The sequence below is a fragment of the Netta rufina genome (assembly GCF_964035555.1).
Source record: "Netta rufina genome assembly, chromosome: 17".
NCBI classification, from domain to species: Eukaryota; Metazoa; Chordata; class Aves; order Anseriformes; family Anatidae; genus Netta; species Netta rufina.
Window position 1 is genome coordinate 13,015,902 of NC_140141.1, and position 15,015 is coordinate 13,030,916.

Genomic DNA, 15,015 nt, shown 5'->3' on the forward strand with positions numbered 1-15,015 from the left:
TGGGCTCGCTTGAAAGGAGGGGAATTGGGGAAATCAAGCTGTAGCCCAGTTCCAAGGCACAAGCAAAATGTTTACTTCACTATAAGAAAAAAGCGAGCTTTATTACTAAGGAACAGCAGACAGGGAACTGGGCAGATTGAAACATACAGTACTGCTTCTCTAACAGGTCATGCATTGAGATACATCTTCCTCACACACCCAAGCTTTACGCTTTCAACAGAACGAATCAACAAGAAAATCTACATCGAGTTTCGTTTGGAAACGTGCATTTGGCTGCAGCCTTACCAGAGCTGGCACTAAGATCCAAGCCTTTTGCAGAGCACCTTCAGGAAGTGCTGAGCCTTAGGATCCGTATGAACCAAGCCCACACTGTCCATAAGACCGATCTATGCTAGCATCTGAGTCCCAGTAACTGTGACTGGGCACTAAGGAACTGGTGGAGGTTCTGTTCAGAAGCTGCATTGCACCTGGCAATCCTGTTTGGTGAATTTAACCCGTCTTGCTAGGCACCTGCCAAATCACCAGCTGGAGATGCTCAGTGTGGAGCATCGCTACAGCTCACCCACCTCTAACATAAACACACCACACACATCACTACACACCAGCTACAAGTAATCAGATCCCTTTTTTTTTTTTCTTTTTTCTTTTTTTTTTTTCCCTCAGAATAAGTCCATTTACAAGGTTATAGAACCAAGATGCCCACTCCCAATCATCGTTTCCACGATGAACAAATTCTGTTCAGAGACAGGGGAGGAGGCAGTGGTAGTAGTGCTGGCACCCAAGTTACTTGTTTGGTTTTCCCAAAGCTGAAGCTGCAGGGCTTTGGCATAGCCTTGGACAAAAAAAGTGGGAGGAAAACAGTGCATCTTATGGCTCCCAAATCCACCGTACTGCTCCCAAACCACAAACCAGAGGCACTGGTTTTGGAGAGAGGCCAGCAGCACAATCTTTCAGTAACGAATTGCGACCTTCGGGGAGCATCGCTTCAGGTGATCAAAAGACGTACGGGGCAGTTTGTGTAGGCACCTGTGCGCTCACTAACACCACCCGACTTCAACAAGGAGCCATCAGAGGCAGGACTTACTGGGCCAGGTCCCACCGCAGCCAAGAGCCTCAGCACTCTGCTGCCAGCAGCGCCCCAGGTGACGGAAGACAAGGGAACAGTCATGTCCTAAAAGCCTACAACGGGGCAGCTGTGGCGGGGTCAGCAGGCAGCCATCCCACTACTCCTAACACTTCAGTTTCCTAAAACACCTTCTCCTCCTGGCCCCATGCTCCAGCCACAGCCCAGCCGTACTTACCCGGACCCCTTTGCTCAGCCAAACCCTGATCTCCGCCAGCTCACCTACACGCTGCCGCTCTCCAGCTTTGGCCGAGCACAGAGACCTTGTGAACATGAGTCCAGAAGCCAGAGTCTCTCCCACTACACAATTTTTTTTTTTTTCAACAAGCACCACAAAAATGATCAGAGAAATCTGACTGCAGGTGAAGGAGCTCTTCATAAGAAACAATCCATGAATTAGGTATACACTTAATTTACTAACAAGTCTCTGATCCACAGGCATTCACAAATTACTGGTAACGAACTTGCAAAAAGTACACAGCATTGGCCCCAAAATCCAAATGAAGAGTTTGGAAAACAAAGGTTTCTTTGAAAATTACTAGCTAATCTATGTATTTCGTTAAGATCTTAAAGTCTAAGCAAGCCCTAAGTCTATACTTAAAAAATAGCATAAGTTGTATTATTTTTAATTGTAGTAAACCATGTAATGTACATGGAAGTGAAGGATTTTACCCTGAATTTTATAGTTACTAGTATAGCTATCTAGATCAAGTAAAAGATTTAGAAACAAACTTTTGTTAGTGCTTCCTCTGCTGTTCAAAACATTCAGCTAAACACCACCTTTCACTCTTATGTCTGCAGCAAAAATAGTTCAGACTGAACTTAAGCCCTTAAGTACCTTTTCCTTTCATACACTGAGTATTGAACTTACCCCTTGGCAGTCCCACCAACACCAAGACCTCAGGAGAGGCAGCGTCCTCAAACGCTGCAATTAGCCTCACTTTCTGAACATCCTGTAGATGCTGTTTAATACAACTCGGCTCACAAAGGTAGGCATTCTTAAAAAAAAAAAAAAGCTGAAAAGGTGGGTTTTGCTTTGTTCTCATGCAGTTAAAAAGGTGTCAATTAAAACCAAAACAGGACGACGAGGAATAGATGCAACATTTCTGGCAGGTCGTGAACCCTCCAAGTGCGTGAGCGTCGTTTTGCTGTCGCGCATGCCGCTCTGCAAAAGCTTCACACTTCTGCACGTGCGCACGAGATGGGCACACAACACCCCTGGGACGTTGGTGATAGTGCCTGGAAATTTTTTTGGCATGAAAAACCAGGTAAAAGCAGTTCCAAATGCTTTTTTTTGTTTGACTGCCTTTTTTTTTTTTTTGCAATGCGCTGTTGCTGCTCAACACCATCGCTCACCTCTCCGGGATCTGCCAGCACCTTTTTTTTTTTTTTCCCCCACGAGAAGTCTGCGGTCCAAGCAATCAGAGATGTTCAATGGTTATGACGGATACGGGAGTCGGATGTCTTACAACATGCTGCTATGTAAGCTCTACACCCAGCGTTACACTGAAATAGCGCCGCGTCATGCTGCGTTTGGTGTGGGCTCTGTTAATGTCGCTCATCCTCAGCCGCACGCTTTGTAACATGCCCCGGACCGAGTTGCTCAACAGAACCGTAAAGCGGCCGTTCACGAAAGGACTTCCTCCTCTCCCACGTTGGGCAAGTCGTTGCATTTCAGGTTATCTTCACTGCCTTGCTTCCTGCTTTAAAAGGACGGTAAGCGGTTTAAGCCTCCTCCACCGCAATTTGTTTGGGGCAGGGTGAGGACAGAGGGAGGAGAAAGCTGCCTCTACTCCCTGCGTGTCGTTTTGTGGGTGTCTGGAGGACTGGGCAGGCACCAGAGCCAGGCTGGAGCTCCCAGTGCTCCTGGCAGTCCCCCTCCCTTGGGACCGCAGGACAAAGTGGCCCCATGGGCAGATGGGGGAGACCCAGAAATATCCCGACCCCTCTCCAGAGGGGTAACGAAATGTGCTGCTGTTCAGCCTGCCCATTCCAGTGTGGAAGAAGAAAACGTGGCTGAGAAAAGAGGCAAACTGAGCCTTGTCTCATATTTTGGGAGTTGTGGGGAGTGTTTAAGGGCAGCAGGGGTCACCTGGGCTGAGGACAAGTCACCTCTGGGCAGGACGAGTTTCCAGAGGAGCCACCTAACCCCTGCTGAGCATCTGGGACAAAGCAGAAAGTGACACCAGCACCTGCACCGTCCCCACCACAGAGCCTTCATGACCCTGACCACGTTCCCCCCACCCCAGCTTCCTGGTGACAGGCTGGAAGCAACAGGAAAAGAAGCTTTGCACCCCACGGGAAGGTCAAGGATGCTCGAAACCACAAACCCAGCTCCCCCCAAGGCCCCACAAAGGAGCTGTGGTCAGACAGAGCACGTGTTAACATCCTGGCCGGGGTGCAGGGCAGGCTGTGGGCGTCTCACACTTACGGCAGCAGGTTCCCAGGGGCAGACAACGAGCGCTCCTCCCGCCGGCTGCCCTCGAACGGGTTCCCAAAGGATCGCTTCCGGATCATCGTTTTAACCAAGATCTGCAAGACCAGGTTGGGGTTGGGCAGGGCGTTACTGCTTTTCCTTCCATTCAAGAGCAGCAGGAACACCCAACCCTTGTGCTCAACAAATTAAACTACTGAAAACAAAATTCCCTTTCTTTAAAAGAAAATAAATAAATAAACACACGTTTACAAGCCTCCCACTGCTTAACGCAGAGGTTGTATCCTCATCTGAAAGCCGTGGTACAACAGATGAGGGTGCAGATCACAGCCACGCTTGGTGCGAGGCTGGGCAGGAGAGCAAAACCAAGTCTGGGATCCTTTCCTCCACCCAGGGGAGCAGGTTTCACCGATTCCTGCATCCCGTAACTGCAAATCCCCACTTGCCCATTATTACCTGCCTGAAAAATTCAATGGAAAGGGACAGGGAAAGGGGAAGGAAGGAACCAGTACAGTTTTCCCTTGGCACCTGGGAACCCCCAGCTGAATTTTTATTGCTTCTCTTCCCTCTCTGGGCTCTCCATCTGCTCAGCACCGTGCAGCGAGAGCCCTCACACATGTGAAATGCCCGTGCCAGCCGGGTCCCGTGGGGGAAGGAATTTAATTCAAGAGTCGAAGCCACGTGTGGCTGGCACTCGAGTGTGATGCCCGCAGTTGGATGTATGGAGATCAGGGGCTGGAGGGTAATTTTGAGGAACAAATGCAAATGAGAAAATTCAAATCTACCCACAGGCAGTGCGTTATTTAAAAAGGTTCCCAGGAACACACTCCCCTGATTCACCCTGAGCTGGGCTGAACCCACCTGCATTTTTGAGGGGGCCAGCAGTGCTGGGCACCCTGCCCCTATAGCCAGCGCCCACCACAGAGGTCAGCCCAAAATTCACAAATGGGGAAAAAACAACCCTCATCTGCTGCAATCACTTTAGAGCAAGAGCTGGTTTTTAGTCTTGCGTGGAGAAAGGTAGAGTTGCACGTTGAATTATCTGGGGCTGAACGAAACACACTGGGAGAGAGCTTTCATCCTGGGCTTTTCCCCTTTGGGCCTGCACGCTTGCAGGCCGTGCCTCACTTGCACTCACCACGCCTTGCTCATACTCACCACGGTGGCCAGGCTGGGGATGTGCTTGACCGAATTCTCCACCTCCTCCTCCGTCACCTCCACCAGGGTGCAGTTCTCATCCTCGGTGGGCAGCAGCTCCGCTCCGTTCTTGGTGACCCAAGGGTGCAACTTCAATTAATAACACAGCCTGTCAGGGACGATTGCCTCTTTTTCGTAACTCCAACCACAACAGGCCTGGCAAACGCATCTCCTCGCCCAAGCTACGGCGCCTGTACCCTTCCGAAATGCGAGGGAGCACGGGAGAGACGCGGCGTCCCAGCTCGGCACCGTGCAGCGCCGCAACACCGCGTCCCCGTGGGTTTTACAGAAAACCTATCGCCACTCGTATCTTACAGAGGGGATTTCCTCCAGACCGCACGCAGGAACAGCCGTGATGGGGAGCCCCATCGAGCCCTGGGCTCGGACCAGAATTAATCCAGGCAGAAACCCCTTGGTCTCCTTGCCCGCACAGCTGGCGTCCCGGGCAGCCGCTGGAGGAGCACGGACCGGTTCGGCAAATCCCCCGCAATCCTTTCCCCCTACCTTCGTCTCCATTTTCTCAGCTTCTCGCCCCTTCCAGGTTCCCGCAGGGGCGAAGGACCAGAAATCTCCTGCCAAAGGCTGTTGCAAGGTACTTGCCTGGTAGCAGAGGAAATACCAGGCTCAGGGGATTTCCGTTGCCTGCGACTTCTGGAGGCACCAAAGGTCCCAAATCTGAGCGGGCCCCGGAGCAGGGGAAGGAGCAGGGACTTACCTGCCCGGGAGGGGCCTGGGCACATGGGGAGAACCTAGCCTGGCACGAGCAAACTGAGCCCAAAAAAGCCGAGCGAGAAGAGCCCCACGAAAGTGAGGCCACGGCCACCAGCAGGTTTTGGGGGCAGTACCTTAATTTCAGGGACCGAAATCCTCGATTCGGGATTTTTATCCAGCATACGCGTAATCAGATCCTTCAAGAAATCCGTCACTTCTGGCCTTGGGAGAGGAGAGGGGAGAGATGAGACGGGGACCCAGCCCCAGGCATGGAGCCGCTGTCCTCCCCGGACAACCAAAATACCCCTGTTTTGGGCAATGTGGAGCATGGTCCCACATGCATGGAGCTGGGAGAGCCCAAAAACTGGAATCTGCCCAGGACAACAGCACAGACATGCTTTAAAATAAGGGCTGATGGTTTAGGGGTTGTGTCGGTTTTTTTTTTGTTTTTTTTTTTTTGAGTACTTACTGGTCTGGGAACTCCAACGTTTGGGTCTTGATTTTATTGTGTAAACTCAGGATCCTTTCATCCATAAAAGGACACTGCCGCAAAGAAAAGAGCACTGAGGAGAGGAACAGCCTCTGAGCAGGAGCAGGGCAGCCTGGAGAGCGCTGGGGGCTCATGGGGCCCAGGGAGAACAAGGAGATGCTTGTAGGGAAATACTGGAAGGCTTCTTATTATAGCAGTGTCTTATTTGAAAAGTCGTGAAAATAACATTTGACTAAAAATGGCCAAATTATTACAACAGCTCCTGCCCCCAAAATCCAGCCAGTGCCTGGCTGGATGCAGGCACCAAAACAAAACCAGCACTACCAAACACCATTACCTGCCCGAATACGAAGCAGTACAGCGTGATTCCCATGGCCCACACGTCCAAAGCCTGCAGAGAGAAGAAAGCATCCTCAGATCTGCAACAGCATGTGCAAGGAGGGTTATTAGGGAAAAAAATCGCTATTAAATACCTTTCCAGAGAAGATTTTCCTGGTTTCTGAGAGCGTCTCCGGGGCCATGAAGGCGGGGGTGCCCACCGTGTTGGTGAGGAGGGCGTCGGCTCCCTTGAACTCGTTGCTGACACCAAAGTCGGCAATCTTGACGTGCCCGTCCTCTCCCACAAGGAGGTTGGAAGGTTTGATGTCCCGGTGGATTATCTTCTGATAGTGCACTGCGATCGAAGGGAAATGATGGATGCAGCAGAAGGAGGCAGGAGCCAAGCCCCCGGGGGTAGGAACAATAAAAATGTGGAATCGGGTGCTGTCCGCACTCACAGTATTCAATGCCCTTGATCAGGTCCTGGAAGTAGAACCGAGCCTGGTCCTCGCTGAGAGGTTTCAGGGTGGGGATTTCCATCACGGGGCTGCACAGGCAGAGGACAGAGCTGGCTCCCGGCCGGTGATGCCGAAAGGGGCCCCGTGTTAACGTGTCGGGGGGCAAATCAGGAAAACTCACCCTTGCTTCACCAGTTCAAACACTGAAACAGAATGGAACAGGAATTATTGATTACGTACAGGTGCGAGCTCCTGCAAGCATGGTCCCAGCACAAAAGCAATTATCTTAATGGTGAAGATAGAAAAAATGACCCATGCACCCCGCAGAGACCCAGCCCCATAAGCAGCCACACTGAGATGTGGGAGGATGGACTGTGGGCACTTACCCATGTACAGGTGGTCCTCGCTGGGGTCATCCAGCACCTGCCAGAAGAAGCAGAAAGGAAATTAGACAATGAACAAAAATAAAATCAAGAAATTGCCTTGCAAGTGAAATGTTGCAATTTATTTTGCATCAGCCACCTCAGTTTTGCACCAAGCCCCCCCAGGAGCTCAGGGCGGGCAAGGAGGGGGGTGCTGGCAGGCTGTGAGCTCCCACCCACCCTCAGGTCCTGCTCATGACATTTTAATTTAAAAACATGTGGGTTCGGTCTGCTAATCTCGGAGCTTCTACCCACAAGGTGGGGGAAGAAGAAGAGAAAAGATGTAGTTGGAAATAAATATTTAAGACACGCAGGAAGCATCATCTGACTCATAAGCCAAATGAATTCCAGGCTGCCCGTCCTTAATTCTCAATTTTTGTTTCCTCTGGACCGTTTCACGCAGGCAGTGGGTGGTGGGCAGTGCGGCTGCAGAGCCCACGGGCACACCACTTCCTCCCCAAAACTGATCCGCGTCCTCAAAGGAAGCAAATTATTTCTGCACTTTCCCTTCTGTGCAGGAAAGAAAATTATTAGGCGGGGGGAGGAGGGAAGAAAAGACCTTTCGTAACAGGGAAAACATGAATCTGCAACAAGAGGAAGCTGCCCAGCCCCTCTACCCCAATCCCAGCCCCTCCACGGTTCCTCTGTCCATGCTGATGTCCTGGTGGCCCGCCCCGCTCACCTCCACCAGCTTCACCACGTTGGGGTGGTCCAGCTTCTTCAGGATGGCAATTTCCTGGTAGACCTGCTCGATGGGCCCCTTGGGCTGCACGCAGCCCTCTGAGGCGCCTTTGGCCCCGCGGGGCGGCGGGCGGCCTGCGGGAAAGGCAAAAATGGGGTGGGAATGGCTCCGAGCCCTCCGTGTCCCCGAGGTGTCACCTGCCCCGGAGCTTTCATGCCACCGGGTGCCACTTACGGGGGAAGCCCGCCTGCCTCATCAGCTTCTTTTTGGAGAGAACCTTCATTGCCTGCAAGAAGGGAGAAGCGGTGAGATTTGGGGCAAAAACTGGGCATAGGTGAGTAGAGGGGACCTGTCTCGTCCCTGTCCCCATCACCATCCTTGTCCCTGTCCCTGCTGCATGCTCCAGGAACGTGTGCCACTCACATAGTAGGTGTTATCGTCCTCGTTGTAGGCCAGCTTCACCACGCCGTAGGAGCCCTAGAGAGGGACACAGCCATGGGTGACCCATCCGAAAAAAAAACAAAAACCAGCACCAAGCCAGGCTTCTCTGCAAAGCCCAGGCAATGCCGGGGGTCAGCGGGGAGCACAGTTCTCCCAGGACACAGAAGAGCTCAGATACCCCATTTTGTTTAAAAGGGGACAAGTAATGATCACTAAAAGAAATAAATCAATGGGCACAACCCCAAAAGACCAGCACTGCAGCATGGAGCCAGGGGAGCTGCCACGGAGAAGGGCTAAACTCAACAATCGATGTCACCGGGTTGAAAGCAAGAGCAAAACCAACGCGTTCCCACCCCGAATTCCCACCCCATCCCTGAAGCCGGAGAATATTCACCTTCCCGATCTCATCCTTCAGCTTGTACTGGTTGAGCTGGACGCAGTCCTGCGGGGAGAGAGGGCAAATCTGCCAGGAGCTGAGGCGCGTGGCCACTGCCCTCCACGCCCGGGCTGGCAGCTCCAGGATGGAGCCGGAGAGCTCAGGTTCAGCGGCAATAACGCCACGCGGCCACGCGCCGGCTCGTTTAGAGACAGCTAATTACCAACGTTCACCGCCGGGCAGGCGGCGTTGTCCACTCATGCGAAACGAGAGCATGAAGGGTGGCGGCGGCGATTGGCAGCCCCGGGGCTTTAACGCTTGCCCGGCACCACATTTTTTTTTATTTCGACAGCCAAAGTGCTGCCCTGGGGGTGTTTGCTGCCCGTTTGCTGTCGGTGCTGAGAAGGCCAGGGCAGGCAGTACAATTTTTCTCTCCGAGCCTCATTGAGGTCTGTCTTTTTTAAGGGTAAACCCAAAAATTGCCAATTCCTGAAAGGAGCTAAAGAGTGAAGCTGCCTGCATCTGGGCAGATTAAGCAGGACCAGGATCTGATTTCTGGCTGCTCCGCACCCCAGCACCCCAAAACACAGCCAGGCGAGCTTGGCAGCACTGGGAATCGCAGCCAACCCGTTCTCCCCACTGCATTAACCCGGGGAGCTGTGCTGTCCCCCAGCTTGGGGCTGTCCCCACAGCCAGGGATGGACCAGGATCCTGCCACCCTCCCCCCACACGCCTGCGGACTTCATCCCAAAAATACAAGGGAGGGAAGCAGGAGGAGGAGGAGGAAGGAGGCCCGCAGCCTCACCTGCAGTCCCGTGATGGAGACCCGGTTGGACTCCACCGTCGGCCTCCGCGGCAGGCGCGGGGACGAGTGCGGGGACGTCACGGGCGAGTAGGGCAGGGAGGGGTAGATGAAGCGCTCGCTGGTGCCGTCGCTGCTGCTGGGCGAGTGCGCAGTGTGCGAGCGCTCCTGCAGGGACAGCTTTCGGCCGGAGAGGTTCAGCTTCGCCCTCGGCTCCCGGCCGTCCTCCCCGGCTGCCACGCTCATCTCCTCCTCGCTCGCCATCCCCGTCGCCTCGCACTCGGTCACCACGATGAGCGACTCCATGGTGCGGTGGCGGCAGGCGCTCAGCGGCAGCTCGGGTGCTTGGCTGCGCCCTCCGGCGTGGCGTGGGGGCCGGGGGGCCGTGGGGGAGCTGCCGGGGACGCAGGAAGGCATGGCGAGGCCGCCGGCCTCATCCCGGCAGCCGGCGGTGCTCCGACGGGGATGTGCACCTGCAAGGACGGTGTTGCACAAGGGCTGCGTCAGGGCTTGGAGGTTTTGTGCCCTTCCCTCACCTACCGGTAGGATTCCGCATGGGGAAGGTCCCTAAAGGGCTTTCACACCTAAAAAATGGCTTCAGCTAACGTTAGGTGAAGTGACCGGAGGAAACCAAGTGGCACCAGGCAGGGTTCTTCCCCCTTTATCAGCCACCGCTAATTCTCTGCTCACCCCTTTTATTTAAGCACCCCCAGGGCACAGCACCACCATGGGAACTCAGCAACCAGGCCCCCGAAGTGGTATTTTACGTGGGCAGGATCAGGCCCTGCACTAAGCACACAAAAATACCGCTCGGTTCCCATCTCTCCTTCTCATAACGGGCAGATCTCTGCCAAACTGAGCAACGAAGCTGCTCCCAGGGGCGTACAAACACTTACCAAGCGCGGTGTGCGGGATCAGCCCTGAGGCTCACCACCTCTGCCCACCGCGCTGCATCCGCACGGCTTCTCCTCCTCCCTGCTTCCTCCTTGGCAAGGACAGGATTTCTGCACCTTGGAAGAAACGAGAAAGCGATTCTGTTAGCAGCACATCATGGGGCCAGCAGCCACACACCCATTCCTCCTGTGCCGTGCCATGCCATCATTTCTCATTTCTATGTTTCCGAGTCGCCACGAGCTGCAAATGAATAAAACCACCCCGGATCAGTGCCCAGGACCAGGCTTCGCTGGGTTTTCCGCCCAGTTCCTGCACCTTGGCAGGGCCGCAGGTTAAAATTAGCTCCTCTCGGCCGTGCTGAAGTTTCCAGGCTGCACCCAGCTCACAAGTGCTTTAGACCGATTACAAGGCAAGTGCCAAACTCAAGCGGTGCCCCCCTCCTCCAGACTTTCTGAAGGCCAAATTGCCACTTCCAGCCCTGATCTGTAAACTTGAGTTATTTCACCCCCGGCACTGAAGCGAGAGCGCAGCGGAGTCGGCACAGCGCAGCTCGCCGCTCTGGAGAAGCGCGAGCGATGCGACAGCTATAAATAAGCCGCCGAACGGCAACAAGGACAGAACTATTTCAGAAACGCCGCTCAATCCGCTCCTGGCCGGGGCTTCGTTATTCAAGAAAGCCGGGACCCGCGGGCGCTGCCAGCGAAACCACGGCTGCGAAACTCCCCCGGTGCAGCTGGCAGCGCATCCCAGCACCAAGACGCATGAAGCCGTTAGGACCACGGCAGCTCATTTAAAAGCACGCTCAAAAATACGCTAAAATAATTAGGAACACTCCTCCTTCCCCTTGATTTTGCCCCAAATCGCCCCGGACGGACCCGGCGGCAGTTTCCATCTGCCCGCATTGCTTGGGGAAGTGCGCCAGGCAGCGTTTATAAATAGCCATCCCACCCAGCGGGGCCGGGGCCCGAACGCCGTGCCCTGCACCCTGGCTGAGCGCCGCGGCCGCCCGGGCAAAACGCACCAAAAAAGGCAGCGCCGAGGGGGGCCACGGCCAAGAGCCACCCCCGGGGGATTGCTGGTCCCCGGGGGGACGTGGCCGTCCCCATCTCCTCCCGGTGACCACGCGAGAGCCGTTCTGCCGGGCCACAGCAAAGTGGAGGTGTGAAATAAGGCTCGGAAGCGAGCTTGCCCTGGACCATGGAGTTAATTGGCTTGAGCAGGATAAACAGCTCAGGGCTGATTAATTCAAGCAGGCGTCCCAGGGCTCTGGGAAGAGGCTAAAAGTCACCCCAGCACCATCCTCACAACTCCTACGGTGGAGAATAAGTTTTGTGGTTTTCTTTTTCCCCTCTGTCTGTACGGAAAAAAGGGTGGATGCAGAATCCGGCCTTTTAGAGGATGCCGGGATGCCATTCCCAAGCAAAACCCAAAAGCGAGACCCAGCTACTGAAGGGAAGGGGAATAACCTCTAAGGATAACGCAGCCAGTTAGCCTTAATAAGCACTTAGGGATGCTGAGGAGGAGGAAAAGGAGGAGGAAGACAGCCGTGTAACTGGGCAGAGGAAAACCAAAATTGACTGTGGGGGAATGAAGCCAAAGGGAAGAAACACAGCCTGGGGGCTTTACCCGCCCACCCCCAGCATTGTGCAGGGAAAAGCGGCGCGTTCTGGTGTGAAATCCAGCAGATCCTTACGTAAAAGCAAAAAGCACATGCCACAAAATCCTCAGGAACTGTAGCAGCCTGGTGTATAGGAATGATTTATCGGGCCAGCTTTTGGCTGCGAGCCACGTCTAACCCATAGCGGCTGCAGCAGGATTATCGAAGCAATCAGTCTCGCATCTAATTCACCGAGGAGAGGGGCATTAAAGGGAAAGAGGGCTGGGAAGCCCGGGCGTCGTCCCTCCTTTTCGCACCGTGGCCACGTGGCTTGGTGGAAACGAATGGGGACAAAAGTGGCCCCTGCAAGGACGAAGCCACCAACACAGCCCACGTGGCCACCGAGGTGACCCAGCGGGGTCCCCATGTAGGCCCCACACTGATAGATGCCAGAGCACACAGAAACCAACGCCTCGCTCAGGGTGGAAGCAGCGTCAACACCTCTGGGGGTCGTTTCTGTTGACATCGTGCCCCTGACCCTAACCCGAGTTGGCCAGGAGCCCCTCAGCAGCATGGGGACACAGCACAGCCACCCGCAGGTGGCACTCAGTCCTGCCTGAGCCCAGGGGGCACCCACGGACCCTAAAACACCAGGGTGAGGGATGCTCCGAGCCCCTCACAGCCCCATTTTCACCTTCACAGCAGAAGCAAGCAACGGCCGCCACCTCCATCCATCCTCTTCTGGGGGGATCAGCTCACGTGCTACCCAAAAATACGATCCAAAAATTACTGATTTCAGCACAGACCTAAACCAAGGCCGGTTTGCACTGCAGAGAGGCTCCCCCCACACGTCCTCCCCTTGCTCCCAGAAGTTGAAAGCAGCCTGGAAGTTGCCTGGGGCAGCTCCGGCCAGGCAGAATCTGGCCTCTGGTTTGCTTTCCGTGGTCCCAGCGAGCGGTGGAAGCACCGGTGCCAGGAGCGGTGTCATCGGCAGCTCCGGGGCATCGAGCGCCGCTTCCCTTCCTACGGGCGAGCTCGGACCTTGCCAGAAATCTATTAGTCACCGTAGTATACAAAGACCATATGCATCCCCGGCTGACTTTTAATGGAAAAAATCTCTCAGCGGCTTCTTCAGAAGTCGGAGGACACCCAAAATAACGAGGTACTGGAATGAGGCACCCAGCCCCCACCGAGGCCGGGTGTCCCCGGGCTTCTCATCGCCGCGGCCGGGACAAGCTGGGGAGGAAACCACCAAGGCTGGCCGGGAGCACTGTGGGGGCAGAAAATCCCGTGGCAGGTTCAAACTGGAAGAAAAAAGCATCTTGAACGAGATTTCTTTTTAACGGCGATGATACCGCCTAACGTTGCTTCAGTGGGACACAATGAGCATCCCAAAATGAGAGTGCAAGCGTCGGACCTGGCATCAGGATGGGCTCAGAGCCTCTCTCCCTATGGCCCCGCACGCTGCCAACGCTAATTAAAGACATTGGGGCAGAGCTGGAAGCAAAACCTCCCCCAAATTACCTCCCCAGCCTCATTAAGGCCGCCTACCCCTGGAACATCCGATGCCAGTGCTCCCTGGAGCAGGCTCCATCCTTCTGCCCCAACCCAAAGCACTGCACCCACCCCAAGGGCTCGTGGCTGGGGGCCGGGAGGGGCTGGGACCCTCAGCCCTGGGGGGCACGGAGCTGCAGGGCTCCCCGGGGGGGGGGCGCTGCGAGCGGCGTGCAGCAGAGATGGGAACTTGGTCCCGAAGGTGAAGCGAGCCTCGCTGCTCTCTGCATGAACCCTGCAGGCTCAGGGGAAGCCCCGGGGAACCCCAAAAGCCCCCAGACCCCTTCGGAGCCCTCTGGCACCGGCCTCCCCTCTGCCTCCAGCCTCCAGCCCCCCCCCCCGGGATGCCACCGGGACCCCGCAACCCAGGCTGGGGGCAGTGCCAGCACCGATCCTCCCCCCCCAATAAAATAAAAAAAATTAATAATAATTAAATGAAATAAATAACGGCGGAGCCGCGCGCAGGCCGGATCTGCTACCGGGGCGTCCCCCAGCACCGGGCTCGGCTTTGTCTCGGCTTCAGCCGCAACCCCCCCGCCCCCGCCCCGCCCGCAGGCACCGACCTGAGTGGGCCGGACCGATACCGAGCCGTACCGAGCTGTACCGGGCTGTATCGGGCCGTACCGGGCTGTATAGGACCGGACCGGACCGGACCGGGCCGCGGGGAAGGGCGCGGCCCCCGGGGCCGGAGCGGGGCCGCCCGGCGCCGCCTTTGCTTTCGGTTCCGTTCCGGTGGAAGGAGGGAAAGGAGGGAAAGGAAAGGAGGGAGGGAGGGAGGGAGGCAGCCGGGCACGGAGGCTGGGATGGAGGCTGGAGGCTGGCAGGGAGGCGGGGGGGAGGCCCCGCTCCGCCCCGGGGAAGGGGAGGTTTCCCCCCTCCCGCCCCCCTCGGGCAGCCGCATCCTGCCCGCCCCCAGCGCCAGCAGCCGGGCCCTGGGGGTACCGGGGGGATGTTTGTATATATTTTTTTTAATATTATTTTATTTATTTATTTATTTGGGAGGTCCACAGCTCGGCCTCCCCTCTGTCCCCACGCGGGGTTTGCAAACGGGGCTCGGCCCAAGGGGCTCCAGCATCCCTCAGGGCACACGGACCACTTTTCATTTTAATAAACATGGCTAAATTATTATTATTATTATTATTACTATCCTCCTGCCTCACCTGGCAGGGCTCCAGCAGAGGCAGGTTTGGTCCCAAAGCTGCCTTCTCATCGCTACCAGCCCCACGGCTTAACAGAGCGCTTCCTGGCACGGTACCTGTCTGCCTTTACAACCAGGAGGTTCAGCTTTTGTACAGCAGCGGGGTGTAAGGATGTACCAGCAGAAGGGACCGGAGGCAGCCCTGTGCTCAGGGTTCACTCAGCACACACATTTGCACTTGCACCAGTGCAATCCCACCTGCCCATGACATCCGAATCGTTTTTTCCCCCCAAACAAGGACTTAATTGCTTACACTCAATGGCAACGGATCAGATACTGAGTTAGTTGCGGTCCTCAGTCATCCACAGATAAAACCAG

General features: G+C 55.4%; 1 protein-coding gene across 1 annotated transcript; it reads right to left on the minus strand.

Annotated features, from left to right (window-relative positions):
- Window positions 1-2,348: 2,348 nt before the first annotated feature.
- On the minus strand, window positions 2,349-14,242 carry CAMKK2 (calcium/calmodulin dependent protein kinase kinase 2). Its single transcript, XM_084297156.1, has 18 exons — window positions 14,124-14,242; window positions 10,351-10,464; window positions 9,458-9,927; window positions 8,671-8,718; window positions 8,259-8,312; window positions 8,070-8,121; window positions 7,836-7,969; window positions 7,118-7,154; window positions 6,913-6,934; window positions 6,732-6,820; window positions 6,429-6,628; window positions 6,293-6,346; window positions 5,935-6,008; window positions 5,600-5,687; window positions 5,259-5,354; window positions 4,716-4,844; window positions 3,555-3,655; window positions 2,349-2,823 (listed from the first exon to the last, which is right to left on the minus strand). Exons 3-18 carry the CDS (start codon window positions 9,869-9,871, stop codon window positions 2,751-2,753), a joined length of 1,665 nt encoding a protein of 554 aa, XP_084153282.1. The 5' UTR covers window positions 9,872-9,927; window positions 10,351-10,464; window positions 14,124-14,242; the 3' UTR covers window positions 2,349-2,750.
- Between the last annotated feature and the right edge of the window lie 773 nt (window positions 14,243-15,015).

Bases quoted from the DNA above. Each gene is read 5' to 3' on its own strand.
- CAMKK2 (XM_084297156.1), bottom strand. From the start codon at position 9,871: ATGCCTTCCTGCGTCCCCGGCAGCTCCCCCACGGCCCCCCGGCCCCCA. The intron at 8,719-9,457 runs GTGAGGCTGCGG...CTCTCCCCGCAG, and splicing joins TCTCCATCACGGGACTGCAG to GACTGCGTCCAGCTCAACCA. The intron at 6,629-6,731 runs GTGAGTGCGGAC...CTTCGATCGCAG, and splicing joins GATCAAGGGCATTGAATACT to TGCACTATCAGAAGATAATC.